The sequence below is a fragment of the Sorex araneus genome, chromosome 2, assembly GCF_027595985.1.
Source record: "Sorex araneus isolate mSorAra2 chromosome 2, mSorAra2.pri, whole genome shotgun sequence".
Lineage (NCBI taxonomy): Eukaryota > Metazoa > Chordata > Mammalia > Eulipotyphla > Soricidae > Sorex > Sorex araneus.
The window spans coordinates 219,446,082-219,465,846 of NC_073303.1; the positions used below are offsets into that span (position 1 = coordinate 219,446,082).

General features: G+C 58.7%; 1 protein-coding gene across 1 annotated transcript; it reads right to left on the reverse strand.

The window, feature by feature from the left end:
- Positions 1-672: 672 nt before the first annotated feature.
- On the reverse strand, positions 673-19,748 carry ESYT1 (extended synaptotagmin 1). The gene is made up of 31 exons (XM_004601601.2): positions 18,989-19,748; positions 17,392-17,433; positions 16,934-17,068; positions 16,510-16,583; positions 16,313-16,385; positions 15,933-16,022; positions 15,707-15,762; positions 14,856-14,979; positions 14,590-14,766; positions 14,409-14,491; positions 13,857-13,905; positions 13,635-13,721; positions 13,447-13,539; positions 12,808-12,879; positions 12,639-12,725; positions 8,946-9,095; positions 8,402-8,557; positions 8,115-8,291; positions 7,873-7,955; positions 7,722-7,770; positions 7,162-7,251; positions 6,981-7,076; positions 6,784-6,855; positions 6,436-6,522; positions 2,713-2,853; positions 2,416-2,570; positions 2,232-2,330; positions 2,021-2,152; positions 1,831-1,936; positions 1,658-1,707; positions 673-1,531 (listed from the first exon to the last, which is right to left on the reverse strand). Exons 1-31 carry the CDS (start codon positions 19,376-19,378, stop codon positions 1,498-1,500), a joined length of 3,309 nt encoding a protein of 1,102 aa, XP_004601658.2. The 5' UTR covers positions 19,379-19,748; the 3' UTR covers positions 673-1,497.
- Positions 19,749-19,765: the final 17 nt, after the last annotated feature.

Consider the following 19,765-nt stretch of genomic DNA (forward strand, 5'->3'; position numbering starts at 1 on the left):
ATGATGATGGTCCTCATTTCCCTGATCTTGAAAGAGCCCCCAATATGCCATCGGGCTACACTAGATGTGACAGGGACAAATGGAGACATTACTACATTACTGGTGCCCACTGAGCAAATCGGTGAACGGGATGACAGTGATGATGATGACAGATCACTTATATGGTAATTACAGGGCAATCTGGAAAGGAGCAGAGTTCAGGTAAGATCTCAGTGGGTTAGGGACTGGAGCAATAGCCCAGCGGGTAGGGCTTGCACGTGGCAGACACAGATTCGATTCCCAGCATCCCATATGGTCCCCTGAGCACCGCCAGGAGTAATTCCTGAGTGCATGAGCCAGGAGTAACCCCTGTGCATCACTGGGTGTGACCCAAAAAGAAAAAAAAAAAACTCCTTAATCTTGAGATCTAAAACAAAATTATTTCTCAGGGTGAGGAGGTAGTACAGTGGGCCCTGCCAGGAGTGCTTTCTGAGCTCAGAGCCAGAAATAAGCCCTGAGCACCTCTGGGTGTGACCCAGAAAAAAACAAAAAATAGTATTTCTCATTTCGCTGCTTCTCAAGTAAACTAAGTCCCAGCAGAAACGCAATAGCAGCCTCGTAAATGGAAGCTTTAACACGGGGAGTACACACACAACTAGAGAGTCTTAAGGAAGAGAGACGCAGCTGGTTTGATTATGGTGTTTAATATAAGACACAGTGGAGTGACAGAGTCGATGCACGAGCCAACTCAGTTCCGGCCAGCGTGTCGGCATCCTGGCACCTGGTCAAAACACGGCCCAGCTGTCCTAAGTGCATTACAGTGCTCTGCATGGCACCGCTTAGGAGCGCCGAGACTGATGGACGGCTGCAAACTGAAGGCCTGGACGGAGTCCAGGTGTTCCAGTTACCTGGTATCACTTTCAGGACAGACTCGAGGAAAGCGAGGAGGGAAACGGACACAGCGCCTGGGAGCCTTGGCTCCATGCAATAGCCAAAGGTGCTCCCAGCTTGAGGCTGGTCTCCCCGCCTTCCCACCCTTCTGTGCACCCCATAAACACTGTTCACGGCAGGGAAGAAGGCGGCTTCCCCAGGGAGAGGAAGGTCTGGGGGCTGGGGGTCGCAGCTCAGTGGGAGAGCATAGATGCCTTGGATGTGTGAGGCACTGGGCTTGATCCCCAGCACCATAAGGAAAAAAGGGGGGAAAAAAAAAGGCCTTTTTCCAAAAGCTGTATTTGGCATAAGCTAACGCCACTGATGGTGCGGTCAGCGGCAGGCACAGGTGCAGAGGCCCTGAGAGTCGGGGCGGAAGAGCAGGAGAGCAGGAAACAGCCAGCTCAGGTTCCTGCCTCGGACAAAGGCCGTGCGCTGAGGGAGGCCGCAGGGCCTCCTCTTTGGTCAGGGGGGCGCGAGGGCTGAGCCCCGCAGGCCCTGCCGCCGGCCCAAGCTGTAGGTTCCTCGCACGGAGGCGGCGATGCAGCGAGAGGCAAGGCCGGGAGACGGCAGTCGGGGGGGCCCGAGCTAGGCGCTGCCCTTGTCGTCCACGAGGTCATACCTGTGGGAGACGGGAGAAGGTTCAGGTGCACAGGGGACCCTCGGGCCCGCTTCTAAACGAGCCAGGGTGCGAGGCCTCTCTCTGCGCTGCTTCTCCCCTGAGCCCCGCTGGCCGCTGGACACTCACCACTGGGCGGCTCCCTGGGAAAGGTCTATCTCGGCCAGGTCCAGCTGCACCTGTGGGTGATGGCGGGGCAAGATGGGGTTCTGCTCCCTCCACGGGGCCCACCCCCAGGTCACATACTCGTGCCAAGGACACTGGGGCAGCGTCCCCCGGGGGCCTGCGCCCGGCCCGCTTACCTTCCCCAGCACTTCCCGCTCTCGGGACATGAAGGAGGAGTTGGACTTCACGGACACGTCCAGCTTCCTCCGCAGCGCCTCGTCCAGGGCCAGCTCCCACTCGAACCTGGGAGGCGCCGGGGTTAGCAGTGGGACCCCCCAACCCCATCCCCAGCCCACGGCAGCCCCCCGCGACGGCCCGCTGGCTGACCGCTCGCTGAAGTCGGGGTTCAGGGTCCTCTTCTTCTGGGAGGTCTTCCTCTTGGTGGCCCGGTTCTTGTCTGGCAGCAGCAGGAGGGACACGTAGGGGTCCGGGAGGTCCCGTCCGTTCTGTCGGAGGGCGCTGTGATGAAAGGCAGTTTAGAGGAGGCAGGGGGCTTGGGCAGGCTGGCGACCTGGGGGGGGTGCGGGCGTGGCCTCACCGGCAGCCGTGAACGATGCCCACCAGCTTCCGCTCCTCACTGTAGTACCACACGGTCAGCTTCACCTGGCCCAGGGGCCCCGCCGGGGCGTCCTGGGGGCTGCGGAGAGACCGCAGAGGCTCGGGGTCAGGGCCCGGGCCGGGACACCTGCCGCCTCGCCTCTCGAGACAGGTCCCCCTCCCACCTGTCGCCGTGGGCCAGGCGCTGGCGGAGCTCCGGGGCGGAGGCTGTGGGGTGGGCCAGGGCGCCCCAGAGCTCGGGCTCTTCGCTCAGGGAGGACGAGCTGTGGCTGAAGGTGTGGCTGTGGGCCTCCACGCCCGAGTGCTGCGACACCAGGATCTGGGGGGCAGGGGCGCGGTCAGCCACGAGGACCCGGCTCTGCCCACCCCCCACCTGCCCCCCTCAGCCTCCTCTCCCCCCGCCCCCCACCCTGGGCCCTCCCTCAGCCCCCTCTCCCCCGGCCCCGTGTGCCCTCACTCACCCCCAGCTGGGCCCTCAGCAGCACCTGGCCCTGCCCGCTGCTGAGAGCAAACCAGCGGTCCAGGCAGAGCTGGTCGGCTGCGAGGAGCTCCGAGAGGGGCAGCGTGAGCGAGCCCAGTGCCCCCGAGCCCTCGCCCCGGACCTGCGGAGGAGGCGGCCGTCAGGAAACTCGGCCCTGGTGTTGCAGGCGCAAAGGCTTGGACTCGTGGGGATTTTGTTTGGATTTTTTTTTTTGGAATTTTTTTTTTCTCTTTTGCTTTTTGGGTCACACCCGGCGATGCACAGGGGTTCCTCCTGGCTCTGCACTCAGGAATTACCCCTGGCAGTGCTCGGGGAACCACATGGGATACTGGGAATTGAACCCGGGTCAATCGCGTGCAAGGCAAACGCCCTCCCCGCTGGCGTGGTGATTTTGGAGTGAGATGCTCCCTTTGTGAAGGGCACCGAAGGGACGGGGTCGCATGACATTTACTGATTCCACTTCCCCGTTTTCGGGCCTCACCCTCTGATGCTCAAGCGTAATCCCAGCTCGGTGCTCAGGGGAACATGTAGTGCAAGGGACCGAACCCAGGCCTCCACATGCAAAGCTCAGCACTGTACTAACCCTCTGAATAACCCTCTGAGGTTCACCTGTGAGCTGTCTCCCCGCACCTCTTCCTTTCATTCCCCCTGCTTTGGGGGCTGCACCCAGTGATGTTCAGGGGGTTTATACTCCTGGCTCTGTGCTCGGAGCGCACCCTGGTGGGCTCGGGGGACCATGAGGTGGCAAGGACGGAAACTTGTGGGCTATGTTGTGCCAGAAAAACACCCAAGCCACTGTGTTATCTCTCTAACTCCTCTTCCCCTTTTTTCTTTTCTTTTTTTTGATGGGGGGTGACCATACTTGGCAATGCTGAGGGGTTACTCCTGGCTCTGTGCCCAAGGGTCACTTCTGGAGGTGTTAAAGAATCATGTGGTGCCAGGGTCTGTACCTGGGCCTCCCACATACAAAGCATGCACTCAACTCAAGAGTCATCTCTCTGGCCCACCGTTTTTTTTTTGTTTTGTTTTGTTTTTGGGTCACACCAAGTGATGCACAGGGGTTACTCCTGGCTCTGCACTCAGGAGTTACTCCTGGCAGTGCTCAAGAGACCATATGGGATGCTGGGATTTGAACCCGGGTTGGCTGTGTGCAAGGCAAATGCCCTACCCGCTGTGCTATCGCCCCACCCCCGGCCCACCCTTTTTTTCATGAGTAGGAAACCGGAATTTCTTCCTACACTTCCATGGAATACACAGTGGTATCTGCAGGGTATGGAGAACAGCACAAACGGAATGAAAAGCCTGGGGTGGCACTGGCCTCACAACTAGGTACAGTCACAGGTTCAGAATCCCAGTGTCCACGTTCACCAGACAGGCCCTGGCAGCTGTGCTGTCTGCCAGCCACACCAGAAGCCACTTCCTGCTGCGCCACAGCCAGGTGTGTGTAAGTACCGTCAAAACGGGCACGACGCCCGGTGAACACTGCAGCTAAAAGATGTGCGAGGACCGGGAAGTGCAACCCTGGCTGCACACGTGCGGCACTGCAGCCCCGCCTCGCCCCGAGTGCACAAACCAAAACGTGTGTACCTCAACTGAGAGTTCGTTGCCACTGAGTCACATCCTGGCCTGGGGACTACACTCTTTATTGCTTTTTATTGTGTAGTCACACCCAGCGGTGTTCAGTGGCTACTCCCTGCTTGGTGCTCAGGGAGCCCCGCAGGGCTGGCGCTGATCCTGGGCCTCATGCACAGACGGTGTCATGCTATCTCGCAGGGCTTGCATTCTAGTTCTGGCACGCAAGTAATGGCTGTAAGCTTGACAGCAGTCAGACTCTCTGGCTATGATGCTCACGTCCTTTATTATCATTATTATGACTGGATTTTTTGGGCCACACACTGCTGTGCTCAGGGGTTAACTCCTGGCTCTGCACTCAGGAATTACTCCTGGAGTTCTTGGGGGACCATATGGGATGCCAGGGATAAAACCCAGGTCAGCCGCGTGCAAGGCCGACACCCTACTCACTGCACTATCACTCCAGTCCCTTATTATTTTTGTTTCGGAGCCATACCCAGATACTTAGAGGTTGCTCAAGGATTACTCCTGGCTCTGGGATCATTCCTTGCAGTGCTCAGTAGACCATGTGGTGTTGGGGATCAAATCAGGGGGGGCCACATGCAAGGCAAGCGCCCTCCCTGCAGGACCATTGCTCCGGCCCCCCTCCAGGGCTGCTCCTAGCATCTGTGGAACCATGCAGAGCTGGACTGAACGGGCCTTCCTGCACGCAGCAAGTGCAGCAGCCCAGTCAAGCCTTTGTCTTGCTTCAGTTACTTTTTTCTTTTATTTTTTTACTTTTTGGGTCACACCTGGTGATGCCCAGGGGTTACTCCTGGCTCTGCACTCAGGAATTACTCCTGGTGGTGCTCGGGGGACCCTATGGGATGCTGGGAATCAAACCTGGGTCGGCTGCATGCAAGGCAAACGCCCTCCCCGCTGTGCTATCGCTCCAGCCCCGCTTCAGTTACTCTTAGGCTCTGAAGTAATCTGCCACTTCCCTCCAGTGTTATCTTTCTCCACTCCACTCTTTTGTTTGTCTTTTGGCCACATCCAGCAGTGCCCGGGGTGCTGGGGATGGAGTCTGCGTCAGCGCATGACCCCTGTACTATCTCTCTGGCCCCTCTAGTCCACTCTCCTCCCCTCCATCATAAGACATCATCTGGATATGACATTCCTCACTCCTTCAAATGTTCCTTGAGATTGGGGGGGATGCTTTGGCATGTAAAAGATCCAGGTTTGAGCCCTGAGCACCACGAGGGGTCCCACTGAGCTGGGCACAGCCCCTGAATACAACCAGATACGGCCCCCAAACCGAACCAAACCGAACCAGGTCAACATTTCTTTTTTTCTTTTTTTTTTTTTGCTTTTTGGGTCACACCCAGCGATGCACAGGGGTTACTCCTGGCTTTGCACTCAGGAATTACTCCTGGCGGTGCTCAGGGGACCATATGGGATGCCGGGGATCGAACTCGGGTCGGCCGCATGCAAGGCAAACGCCCTACCCGCCAGGTCAACATTTCTAAACCAAACATTCTCCCATGTCTTTTGGATAAAGTCCAACTTCCTAGCACTGCATCCAAAGCCCCTGTGGCCTTGCTCCTCCCTATGCCTCCGCTCTGAGACGCGCCTCCTTTCTCCTCTGCTCTCTCCACCTGGAGCTTTCTCCCCTTCAGCTCAGGGATCACCCCCGGTTGCCTTTTTCTCTACCTCTGCCCTTCCACTAGTCTGGCTTGGACCCTACCTGAGGTCAGGGCCACCCGGACCCTCAAACCACTGTCCCTCTGCCATGTCTTTTGCCTCAGTGAACAGTCTGGGAGTCGTTTCTGATTCTTTTTCTCCCCAAAGATTGTGAATTTCCTAGCTGGAGAGACAGGATTCGGAATAAGGCACTTTGCCTTGCAGACAGCCGTGTGGTCGGCCCCATTTCGAATCCCGGCACCTTGTATGTCCCCTGCGTACCGCTAAGGGTCACTCCTGAACACGGAGCCAGGAAGAGCCAGGGGAGTCCCTGTGAGCCCCCGCCCCATCCCTCTGCCTCCCACAAAAGTTGAATTTCAGAAAGATGAGACAGGATCTGATATCCCGGAGTGCTCTGTGCCTAATTCAGTGTCGGGCCAATGACAGAACTCCGCGGAGTTAATCACAGTACCTGCAACTCCAGGTTCTCGTTGTTGGGTTTCCTGATGAGGAAGGAAGCGCTCTCGTCCCAGATGGGCGTGGCGGTCTGGGAAATGGTCTGCGGGAGGCCACGGGTGGGTCAGCAGCTGCTGCTCCTGCCCCTCTCGTCCCTCCCATTCTTATTTACTTATATGTATTTATTATTTTTGTTTTGTGGGCACGCCCGGAGGTGCTCAGGGGTGAATCCTGGCTCAGCACTCAGGGATCACTCCCGGCGGAGTTTGGGGACCATCAGGGGTGTTGGGATTAAACTGGGCTCGGCCAAGTATCCCTCCAGCCCTTTGTCCCTTCCTTCCTTGGCCCTGCAGTTTCCTCCTACCTTGGTTTTGTGAGTCGTGTCTCCCACAGTGAGGGTAGCGTAAGAGTTGGGAGGCTTGGTACCTTTCCGGAGCTAGGGAGAGAATATTGGGCGAGAGGTTGCCGGGTGTCTCCCGTTTGGAGTGTCTCAGGCTCGAGCCCAAACCTGACGGATGTGGGCACAGGGCAGGGCCGCGGGCTGTGGGCAGAGGATCTTACCGGCAGCCCCTCGGCGCGCTCCAGGTACACGGACAGCAGCGCGGCCGCCAGCTCCGCGCTCTTCTGCGTCTGGATCAGACTGTTCACCTGCAGCACCTGCCCGGGGGTAGGGAACGGGCACCCGTGGGTGTGCGGACAAGTGGCCCACCCCCCCAGCCCCGCCCCTCCGCGCCTTTCTTACCTCCTCTAACTCAGCCGCAGTGGGGCGAGGGGTCAGACGCTCCAGGCGCAAATGCAGGCGGCCGGATGGCACGTCCTCCAGGGTCAGCCACTGTGAACGTGGGCAAAGTTAAGGCTGCGGAGCGCGGGGCAAGAGGGACCAGGAGAAGGACCCTTGGGTGAAGATGGGAGGGGCGGGGCCCACCCAGCAGTGCTCGGGGCTGACTTCCGGCCCTGTGCTCGGGAATCTCTCCTGGCGATGCTCAGGAGACCATCTGGGGTGCCGGGGATCGAACCCAGGTGGGCTGTGTGCACAGGTGAGCCCCCTACCTGCTGCGCTCTGCCTCCTGCTCAGAGGGAATGCTGATTTTATGTTGTTGGTTTTTTTTTTCCTTTTGGGTCCTATCTGACAATGCACAGGGGTTACTCCTGGCTCATGCACTCAGGAATTACTCCTGGTGGTGCTCGAGGGACCATATGGGATGCTGGGATTCGAACCCGGGTCGGCTGCGTGCAAGGCAAACACCCTCCCCGCTGTGCTATCGCTCCAGCCCCAGATGCTGATTTTAATTCTGGGCTCACCTCATCAAGGAAGCCACTATTTAGAACCGCGGTGAGACTCACTTTACACCTGGAGAAGAGAAGTTTTTGAGGCAGGAACCCGGTCGCTGACCCCTGCAGGCCCGTCCCCCGCAGCCCTGGCCCACCGGCCCCTGAACTCTGAGCCTCTCACCTGCCCAGAAAGTCATCTTTGTCCAGGTCCTTGTCAAAAACCTCCACCTCGAGTTCTTGGCCTGGGATTGAAGTGACGATCACCTAGTGCGACGAAACGGTGTGACCCAAAGTGGTTCCTCTGCTCTGCTTCTCAAAGTGACCAGAGAGCCGCCCGCGATCAGTGGGGCCCCCGCTGGTGTGGGGGACCATGCTTAGAACCAGGAGCGGGGAGCCGAAGAGCCCAAAGCACTCAGTTCTAACCTCAAAAACCTCGTTCCAGCGGGGGTTGAGATCTTCCCGAACCACACGGCTCCGGAAGCTCCGTCCGGCCAGCTTCAGTTTCACGTAGGGGTCTGACTTGCCCTTCACCAACCCCCCCAAGAAGCGGTCTTTAGCAATCAGGTCCTGGGCCTCTAGCACGTGGATCCGGAGCACGTTCTACGGCAGAGAGAGGTGGGGGCGCGGTCGGCCATCGGCGAGGGGGACGCTGTGCAGAGCTGCCTCCAGCCGGCTGCGACAGGCCCCGGGCCTTCCATGCGGACACGCACCTCGGTCCCAAAGTGAGTGTCGGGCGTCGTGTGACAGGGTCGAGGTGGGGCATCCACGCTGCTGCCCATCTGGGAGCTCTGGCTGTCCTGGTCCCCGGCGCCAGCAGCCCCGGGCGCAGCGGGGAAACGGACGTTGGAGGAATCCAAGTACAGGACCTGGGGCCGGAGAGACCCAGGTTTGGTCCCTGGTACCCCGGACGGCCCCCTGAGCCCCACCAGGAGTGATCCCCGGGCAATGCCAGGTGCGGCCCAAAGTCAAACAAGACACTGGAGAGACAGTGAGAGAGGTCAGGCCACCAGCAGAGGCCTGTGAGTCACGTGGGCAGAGCAGAGCTCTGACAGGCAAACCGAGTCCTGGGTTTGGCTCAGGATGGGGGGGCCCCTACTCGCCCTCCTCATATGCTGTTATTGCCCCGGTGAGATGCCAAGTGTGTCTGGAGTATCTACGAGGGGCTTCGGGACACACCGGCTCACTCCCCCGTAGACGATCCCCCTCCCTCCCTCCTGACACAGGGCGCCCTCGGCCGTCCCTCCGTCTCCGTACCCTCATCACCAGCTTCATGTAGAGCCTGGAGTTTGGGCCGGAGCCGCTGAGCTGGAACCACTGGTCCAGGGTGAGTTCTGGGGCGGTCAGCAGGCGAGCCAGGGGCAGGGTCAGTGACCCTAAAGTCAGAGCCCTGGAGTCATCCTTCACCTGGAGTCAGAGGAGGAAGGCGGAGTGAGGAGTCAGGGGGAGGGAGGGGGCCTGGGGGAAGACAAACACGGTGTTCTCGGTGCCAAACCTTCGCTCGTTCCATTTCCGTTCCACAATGATTCTCCTCTGCTCTGCCACTGAATCCGACACCAAGTCCCCATGTAAGGGGCCAGAGCGATAGTACAGCAGGGAGGGCATCTGCCTTGCTTGTGGCTAACCCAGGGCCAATACCCATTATCCCATTTGGTCCCCTAAGCATTGCCAGGAGTAGTTTCTGAGTGCAGAGCCAAGAGTAATCCCTGAGCATCTCTGGGTGTGACCCCAAAACTTAAAAAAAAAGAAAAGTCCACTTAAAATCACACTTTCTGAGGTGAGAGAGATAATACAGCCAACAGGGAGGGCGCTGGCCTTGCATGTGGCCAAGCCGGGTTTGATCCCTGGCACCCCATGTGGTTCCTCCAACCCCACCAGGAGTGATTTTTTTTTTTTTTTTTTTTTGCTTTTTGGGTCATACCCAGCGATGCACAGGGGTCACTCCTGGCTCTGCACTCAGGAGTTACCCCTGGCAGTGCTCAGGGGACCATATGGGATGCTGGGAATCCAACCCAGGTTGATAGCATGCAAGGCAAATGCCCTACCCGCTGTGCTAATGCTCCAGCCCCCAGGAGTGATTCTTGAGTGTAGAGTTAGAAGTGGGCTGAAGTGATAGCGCAGTGGGTAGCGTGTTTGCCTTGCACGTGGTCGACCCAGGTTTGATTCCTCCGTCCCTCTCGGAGAGCCCAGCAAGCTACTGAGAGTATCTTGCCTGAATGGCAGAGCCTGGCAAGCTCCCCGTGGTGTATTCAGTATGCCAAAAACAGTAACAAGTCTCACAATGGAGACGTTACTGGTGCCCGCTCGAGCAAATCAATGAGCAACGGGATAACAGTGACAGTGACAGAGTTAGGAGTAGACCCTGAGCACCTTCAGGTGTGGCCCCCAAACAAACAAAACCTCCCATTTCTTTCACAAAATTTCTCATTACTCTGCACATTTGTCTGGCTATCCTTAGCCCTATGCTAAGGATATTTTTGATTTTTTTTTTTCTGAGCCACACCTGGCTATGTTCAGGACTTACTTCCGGCTCTACACTCAGGAATCACTCACGGATCACTCACGGTGGGCTCAGGGAACCACAGGGATGCCACGGGTCTAACCTGGTCAGCCACGTGCAAGGCGACTTACCCACTGCACCAGCTCTCAGGCTACTAAGGTTACTTTTACCCCCACACTACTTAATACTTAGCCATTCTCGAATGGTTTTCTATATACCAGCTAGTAAGATTTAAGAAAGTAGGGGGGGATGGGGAGAGGGTGGTGAGAGGAATACTGGGATCGTTGGTGGAGGTGAATGGGCACTGCTGGAGGGATGGGTAAACGATCACTGTATGACTGAAATGCAAACACAAACGTTCATAAGTTTGTAACTGTACATCACAGTGATTCTCTAATAAATCATTTAAAAAAAGATTTAAGAAAGTCGAGCCTGGTTATGTTTGTTTTGGGTCACCCACCCAGTAATGCTCAGGGATTACTCCTGGCAATGCTTGCAGAAAGAATCATCCGGGCTGCCGGGGACTGAACTCGGCCAGCCGCAAGCAAGGCAAGCGCCTTAGCCCCTGTACTATGCCTCCAGTCCCAAAAGATTGTTTTTTGCTCTTCTGACCTTTAACATTTCAGGTATTTGAGGGTTGGGAGACTGTTGGAGGGCTAGAGCACAGGCTGTGTGTAAGAGTGCTGGGTTCCTGGGGCTGGATAGCACAGCAGGTAGGGCGTTTGCCTTGCACACAGCCGACCCGGGTTCAAATCCCAGCATCCCCTATGGTTCCCTGAGCACCGCCAGGAGTAATTCCTGAGTGCAGAGCCAGGAGTAACCCCTGTAAATCGCCAGGTGTGACCCAAAAACCAAAAAAAAAAAAAAAAGAGTGCTGGGTTCCAGCCCCCAGCAACAGAGAAGCAGGAACAGCCCTGCCCAAACACAACAAAGAAAATAAACACCAGGTATCTAACACCAACAGGTTCTTTTTGTTTCTCTTTTTTCCTTTCTGGCCCACATCCAGCAGTGCTTCAGGGCTGCTCCCAGCAAATATTTGGCTTTTTTTTTCCTGGTGGTGCTCAGGGGACCATGCAGTGCTGAGAGTCACAGTTGGGCTCTCACACCCCAGACCTTGGCGCCATCTCCTTGGTCCTGTTCTTTTTGCTTTCTTTGAGGGGGACGGTGTTTTGGAACACGCCTGGCTGTGCTCGGGGATGACTCCTAGCACCGCTTTGAGAACCACAGGTGGTATCTGGGACTGAACTGAGGTCAGCCTCGTGTGAGGCAAGTGCCTTAACCCCTATAGATCTCAGACCCTATCTTCTTTAGTTTTTTTTTTTTTTTTTTTTTTTGGTTTTTGGGTCACACTCGGTGATGCACAGGGGTTACTCCTGGCTCTTCACTCAGGAATTACCCCTGGCGGTGCTCAGGGGACCATATGGGATGCTGGGATTAGAACCCGGGTCGGCTGCGTGCAAGGCAAATGCCCTACCCACTGTGCTATCGCTCCAGCCCCATAGACCCTATCTTCTTTAAAAATAATTTTAGGGGCCGGAGCATAGTACAAGTGGGTTAGGGCATCTGCCTTGCACGAGGCCAACCAGGGTTTGATCCCAAGCACACTTATCAAGCACTGCAAGGAGTGATTCCTGAGCACAGAGCCAGGAGTAACTCCTGAGCATTGTAGGTGTGGCCCAGAACCAAACCCCAAAAAACCCAACAGTAGCAAAAAGATTTTTATCAAGGGGTTGGAGACTGGATCCTATACACTGGATTCAATACCTGACGCCCCATAGGGTCCCCAGAGGTCTCCCAAGAGTGATTCCTAAGTCAGGTAGGAGTAAGCCCTGAACACAGCCAGGTGTGGCCCAAAAACCCAAAGGGGGAAAAAAAATAATTGAACTGACGGGCCAGAGACGAGAGTGCAAGCTCTGCATGTGGGAGACCCAAGTTTGATCCTCAGCACTGCCAGGTCCCTGAACACCCCAAGCACAGAGCCAGAAACAGCCTCTGAGCACCACCAAGTGTGGCTGCAAACTAAAATTCCAACTCCAAATGCCCCCCACCAAAAAAAGAAAAAAAATGTAGCACTGTATCACTGTCGTAGCACTGTCGTCCTGTTGTCCACTGATTTGCTCGAGTGGGCACCAGTAACGTCTCCATTGTGAGACTCGTTGTAACTGTTTTTGGCATATCGAACACGCCATGGTAGCTTGCCAGGCTCTGCCGTGCGGGCGGGATACTCTCGGTAGCTTGCCGGGCTCTCCGAGAGGTGTGGAGGGATCGAACCCGGGTCGGCCACGTCAAGGCAAACAATGCCCTACCCGCTGTGCTATTGCTCCAGGCCCCACCAAAAAAAAATAGAGGGAAAAAATAGAATAGAGATCAAAGAAAATGAAGGAAAGAAACAGCAGAGCTCTGACGAAGGCAACCGTATACGGGAGGGGCTGGAATGGCGGTCGTCGTACCTGGACATCCAGCTCCTGGCTCTGAGGGTCCTGCAGGAAGAACCGGAAGGCCTCCTCCCACACTGGGCTGTTGGTGTTGTACACGGCCTGGAGACGTGCGGTGGAATGAGGGCGGCGCCTCAGCGCTGAGGGAACCCTGGGCGCCCCCAACAGGTATCCCGCCCCTCACCTTGCTCTCCCGGGTCACATCCTGGACTGACAGCTGCACCATGGGGTTGGGCTCCTTGCCCCCCTTCTTCAGCTGTAGGGGTACAATTCAGCATGAGGTTTCGTTTCGCTCAAGGGAGGTGGACGCTCTTCTATTTTTTTTTTTGGGGGTCACACCCAGCGATGCACAGGGGCTACTCCTGGCTCTGCACTTAGGAATTACTCCTGGCGGTGCTCAGGGGACCATATGAGATGCTGGGATTTGAACCCGGGTCGGCCGCGTGCAAGGCAAACGCCCTACCCGCTATGCTATCACTCCAGCCCCGCTCTTCTACATTTTTGCCCTGGGGTGGCTCCAGCCCCCTTCTCAGAGCCCTTCTGTTGTTCGTCCCGGGGCCACCCCGGGGATGCTCAGGGGGTTGCTTCTGGCTCTGCGCTCAGGAATCACTCCTGGGGGTGCTTGCAGGGCCATATGGGGTGCTGGGGATCGAACACGTGTCGGATGCATGCAAGACACGTGCCCTCCCGGCTGTGCGATGGCTTGGCCCAGAGCCCCTCTGTTCTCTGCTGCTCTCCTAGGGCAGAGCAGGCCGGGCCGGGGAGGGTGTGGGCTGCGGCACCCAGCCTCTCCCGCTCACCCGCCCGCTAAAGCCACACTCACAGGAAGATCCTGGGCTCTGTCCAGGTAGACGACTAGGATGGCAGCCGACGGGGGCTCGGGCCGGGAGGAGACGCCCCGATTCCACTGGAGAACCTGGTGGGTGGGCAGCAATGCGGTCAGACCCCAGCCCCGTGATTTCCTGCTTCTGGCTTCTCCCCCGCCACCTTCCTGCTCCCCATGTTACCTACCTGCTCCAATTTTTCTGCACTGGGCAAAAGCGACAGCCACTCTAGCCTTAAGTGAACTTGGCCTTGCCCGCCCTGGAGAGGAAACCACTGGAACGAGAGGCAGGGGAAGGTGAACTGCGGTTCCGACTGGCACCCAGCCTCTGCCCTGCCAGGGCAGCAGTAGCAAGTCCTGTCTGCCCGGTGGGTGAGCCTCCACCCCCCCGCCCTCTCCTCTCAACTTACGTCATCCAGAACTCCCCCCTGTAACACCTTCCCGACATCCAGCTTCATTCTGGAGAAGAGGGAGGGAACGGCACAGAGAGGATCAGGAATGAACAGCACGCCTGAGGCGCGCGCTCACTCACCCACCGCGAAGTATGGGGCAGATCTCACGGCCCCTTCTCCCTCTACGCAGGGGATATTTAGGTAGTGGAGATTTATGCAGGGCTCAGGTCCACACACAAATGCACGGGGTGGGGGGCCAAGGGTGGAGAGACTCGGGAGGAAAACGATGCAGGATTTCCAAGCTCAGAAAAGTCATGTAATCGCCTCTGGACTTCGGCTGCACCAGGGCTTTGGATTCCTCACACAGAATCACTGCGGCAGGAAGCAGCCAGGGGTGGGATTGGGGTCATCCCTGCTGGTGCTTGGGGGTGTGGCTCTGTGCTCAGGGGCTGCTCTCAGTGCTCCTCAGGGCACCACATGATGCTGGGGATGGAACCAGAACTGAGCACGTGCAAAGCCACTGCCTTAACGCGACTGCTATCAGCCCAATGCCACGGGCAGAACTCTCACCTGCCGAGAAAGTCATCCTTGTCGGGGTCCTTGTCAAACACCTCCACCTCAATCTCCTGCCCGGGCACCTCATGGACCATCACCTGAGGAACCCCGAGGGGCCGGGATCACACGGTCAGCGTCTTCTCTCCGCACCTTAGGGCCCTCCTACGGCACGCAGCCCTGCCCCTCGGCCACCTACCTCATACGTCTCTCCCCACTGGGGGTTAAGATCCTCATCGATGACACGGCTGCAGAACGTCTGGGTGCCCACTCGCACGAGGGCGTAGGGGTCGGACTTGCCCTCGATCAGGCCCTTCACATACTTGTCCTTGGAGCTCAGCCCTTGAGCGGCGAGCAAGTGAATCCGGATAATGCCCTGCAGGCAGGAAATCTGAGTGTGAGGAAGCGAAGGCGCCTACCAGGGGCTGTGAGAGGAGGCGTGGCCTCGCGGGGCAGGAGTCGTACCCTGGGCAGAGGGGAACGTAACTGGGCCACATCTTGGAGGTCGGGCACAAGAGGCACCAATAACCGGTTGGGCAGCACGAGGAAGGCAGCGATGGAGTCCATGATCATGGTGTCCGAGAGGGAGCTGGGCGGGGGAGGGAGAAAGGGACAGGAGCGGCCGGGGTGAGAATACAGTCAGGGCAGGGCTGGCTTTGCATGCAGCCAACCCAGGTTGGATCCCTGAGCACCCCAGAAATGATCACTGAGCAAAGAGCCCTTAGCACCGCTGGGTGTGGCCAAAAGAGGAGGTCACAATTCCAACTGCATCTCCCACAACCAAGAGAGGCCTAAAGCTAGAGGGAAGTCATTTCTATTTCTTGTTTGTTTTGTTTCTGGGCTGGAGCGATAGCACACCGGGTAGGGCGGGTAGGGCGTTTGCCTTGCACGTGGCTGACCCGGGTTCGATTCCTCCACCCCTCTCGGAGAGTCTGAGAGTAGCTCGCCTGCACAGCAGAGCCTGAGTATGTGGCGTATTCAATACCCCGTGGCGTAGTCAATATGCCAAAAACAGTAACAACAAGTCTCCCAATGGAGACATTACTGGTGCCCGCTGGAGTAAATCGATGAGCAAAGGGGAGACAGTGATACAGTTTTGTTTCTAAGCCACACCCGACAGTGCTCAGGCCTTACCCCTGGTTCTGAGCTCAAGGATCACTCCTAGCAGTGCTCAGGGGACCATTATGGGGTGCCAGGGGTTGAACCCAGGCCAGCCGTGTGCCAGGCAAGTGCCCTACTCACGGCATCTCTTACTGCTTTATACCCCTGAAGCCCCCGCCAGGAAGGAATGCTAGGCAGCTGCTACGTCTTGATACCTGAGTCCTGGGATATCTAGCAAGTTGGTCATCCCTGTCCAGTTGATATCGAGACTCTAGAAGAAAACGACAGAGGGACCAGGACAGACTGGTGAGGGCAATATCACGCCCAACCAACAGCCAGACCCCTACGTGCTCATCGCTTCCCCCTCTTCCCCCAAGCTGACTGCTCCCTGCCAATCCTGTTCTCCCCGAGCCCACTCTGCCCCCTCCATGCGTTCCTTACCGGGCGTCTGATGAAGAACATGGACACGGCTCCCACGATGGGAACGTCCCCAATGAGTGGCTCGAGAATCACCCGCAACACGCCGTGCAGCTAGGGCAAAAGAGAAGACCAAAGGCTTTCCCCAGACAGCGTTCCCCCTCCCGGCTCCCTCTTCCCAATGTGCAACGAGTCTTAGGGGCTGGGGGACCTGGCGCCATGGGCTGATGGACACTCTGCATGATCCCCAACACCATCGGGTCCCCCGTCTCCAACAGAAGCAGCTCCAGAGCACAGAAACAGGAGGGTTCCCTAAACATTACTCAGTGTGACCCCCCCAAAAAAAAACAGAATAAAACTCAGTGCAGGACTCGTACTAAGGGGACCCCTGACATCTGTCCCACCTGCATGCCCTTGAGTCCCGCTTTGCAGAAATATTTCTTCACTTCCACATCGATCTGGATGTCACCGACATAGCTAGGGGTTGGGGAGAAAGGGAAGAGAGGGGGTGAGAGCGAGGCTGACGTGTGGGGAGGGGGAGAGATTGGTCAGAGCTACCGGGATCCTGCGGGAGGGGCGGCGGGATGAGCGGCATCGTTACCTGATGTTCAAGTCCAGCAGGATCTGTTTTTTGCTCTGACCTGTGTGAACCTTGACTCCTAGGATCCGCAAGGGCTGGAGAGAGAGAGAGAAATTATTATTTTTTTTACTTTTTGGGTCATACCCGGCGATGCACAGGGGTTACTCTGCACTCAGGAATTACTCCTGGCGGTGCTCCGGGGACCATATGGGATGCTGGGATTCGAACCCGGGTTGGCCTCGTGCAAGGCAAAACACCCTCCCCGCTGTGCTACTGCTCCAGCCCGGAGAGAGAGGGGAGGAGCACCTCAGCCCGCTCTGCCACCCACCTTCCCTGTCCCATCTGCTCCCTTTCAGCACACACTTAAACACTCACACACAGATACACACACACACACACACACACACACACACACACACACACACACATGCATGCATGCACAGACCTTTTCACCCAGCTCCACTCTTGTAAATGTAAATGTTTGTAGATGGGGGTTAGATCCTCGAACAGCAGGCGCCACGGTTTCAGCCAGAAGCTTCTCCAAATACTGGCCGACGAAGGGCCAGACCTGGGCCACGATCTGGGAGGAGAGGAAGTTCCTGGTCACGGCAGCGCCCAGCCTCCCCACTCAAGGCAAGTTCTTTCCGTGTCCTCGCCGGGGCTGGCGCTACCAAGGGGACACAGCTTTGAGCAGCGGGAGCCCTGGGTATGGTCCCCAGCTCTCGGGGCAAACCCCCCTCTGGCACCCTTTGGGACTCAGCAGAGAGCACGGTTGGGTGTGGCTCCAACACGAGAAGAAAAAAAAAAACAAGAAATGAAGGGTGATGACCCTGTCGGGGAGAAACAAACCCCTTTTTATCCTCCCTCATGAAAAACAAAAAACTGAAGACACTCCAGCCTCACCTTATTCAGCCACTCAGCCTTCTCCACGTCCGGGAAGCTGACCTGCGGGTGGGGAAGGCAGAGAGGGGTGAGCACGCACTCCCCAGCCCCCGGCCCCCGGCCCCCGAGTGTCCACCATGATGTGGAGTGGGTGCCCCCAGAAACACAGGCGGGATGGAGCTTCTCTCCCGCAGGGGCTGGGACGCCCCAGGTATCGCGCCTTCCTGTCTGGGGGGCACTGAGGCCCCGAACAAAGGAAGCTGACAGCGCTGGTCGCACAAAGTTGCTTTGTGAACCGCTCAGGATCTGAAATGATGGCAGCAGCTGGGGCCCGAGGGCAGGCGGGGGAGAAGGGCACATTCCTTCTGGCAGAGGAGGTCCTGCCAATCAGACGGAGGAGGAACCCCGCATTCAGATGCATTCGCAGGAATCGGGGCTCCTTTCCAACCTTCCCTCCCCGCCTGGCTAAGACAGCACAGAGGAAAGGCTGCTGGTCAGGGAGCAGGGAGAAGAGCCTTTCGGACCCGGCCCTGGTGTTCCTTTCTCTAAGGGGGATGCCCATTGCGGAAAGGCGGCCCACCTGGGCTCTGCACTGGGGCGGAGGGCGAGGGGAAAAGGGAAGCCGCGCTGGAAGATCAGTTTCCACCCAACGGACGGCCCGAGACAGCTGCTGGCCGGGTGGTTACACTTCCCCTGGGGCCGTTTCTCCTGCTGGTCTCCACCTGGGGTCTGGAGACCATGGGTTGTGCGCGCCTCGAATCAACTTTGCCTCATCTCTCTGCCATCCTGCGGGCAGGCGGGCACCTCGGCCAGGGGACAGGAAGGGAGGGACCCTGTAACGGGCGCTGCCCGCGACGGAGACAAGGCATGGGGCAGGGAGGCCTCTCCACAAGAGATGGGGCCCCGAGAAACAAGGGTCTCGTCCCAGCCCCAAGCGAGCAGGCGCAGCGCCCTGTCCGGAAAAGGGTGGGGCCGGGCGGAGCGGGGTAGCGGGCACTGCAGCAGCCGGGGCCTCCCGCCCCCCGCGCGCCCGCGGCCGCCTCCGCTCCGCTGCGCTGCGGCCCGGCGCTGGAAGCCTGGGGCGCGGCGCAGGTGCAGGGGGCTCGGCTGGGGAGTGACCCCCCGGGGCGCGGTCTCAGCAGGTATCCGGGGTCGGGGGCGGAGAGGGGAAGAGGAGAGGGAGAACTTTGGGGCCTCGCCTAGGTTTCCGCCAAAGGTTCAAGTCTCGAGAACTGGGGAGCCGGGGGAGCCCCGGGGCGCCCGCCGCGCACGGGATGCTCGCGAGCCGGGAGGGGCGCGGGGAGCCCCGCGGCCGGGACGCGCTCCCCAGATGTCACTACAGCTCTGGCCCGAGCGCAGAGCAAGTCCTGATTCGTGGGAGGCACGGGGCGTGCGGACAGGCAGAAGCAGGGGAGAGGGCGGAAGGCAGAGCCGGCCCCCAGAGGCGCGTCCTGCCGGGCGGGCGGCTAGCGGGACAAGTCGTGGGGTGGGGGTGGGGAGTGGCGTCCACGGTCCCAGCGTGCTGGGCTAGCTTCAGGGGACCAGGAGCGAGCGCGTCCCGAACGCAGGGGCTGGAAGGGGGACCCCGCCGCCCCGCGGGCCGAGGGTGGTCGCTCACCCAGGCAGGCAGCTCGCGCTGGCTCAGATAAAGTGTCTTTGCCGTCAGCCGCTCCTCGTCGTCCAGCAGCAGGCGCGCCGCGCGGAGACTCCGTTCTTTCGCGTCTCGAACCCGGCGCCAGCCCAGGTAGAGGGCGAGGCCAAAGAGCACGAAGCCCACGCTGAGTCCTGCTGCCCCGGCCAGGTACACGGGCACCAGCACCAGCAAGCGCCTCCCGAAGGAAGCCAGCACCGTCAGGGCCTCCCCCGCCGCGCTGGGGCCGGCAGGCTGGTCTTCAGAAGTGGGCTCCGGCTCTGCGCCAGCCGCGGGGGGCAGGTCCGGAGGGTCGGAGGGAGCCGAGGGCTGGTCGGCGGGGCTGGGGCCGGAGCCGTCTCCGGCAGGGCGCTCCATGGTGCCAGCTTAGAGGGGCCCCGCCCAAGCCGGAGACCGGGCTGCCGGCGGCCGGGTCTTGAGACCAGCGCCCCCCAGCAAACCGTAAACCCCAGGACGGGGGCGGGAACTCCAGGCCACGCCCCCTCCCTCCGACAGTTCGGGTTGGTCCGCGCTGCATCGGCCAAGGTGGAGCCAAAAGACCGAAACGCCTCCTCTCTGTTCACCGGGAAGAACTAGGGCTGGAAAGCTGCACTCCTCTCCCTGATTGGGCCATAGGGCCAGGAGGGGCGGGCTGGGGTGGCGGGAAAAGGAGAAGAGAGGCTGAAGAGCGGTAGCTGATTGGCCACAACGAAGAGGCGTGGCTTTCCATTTACGGGGAGAGGCGGGCCCAGGGGCTCCCCCACG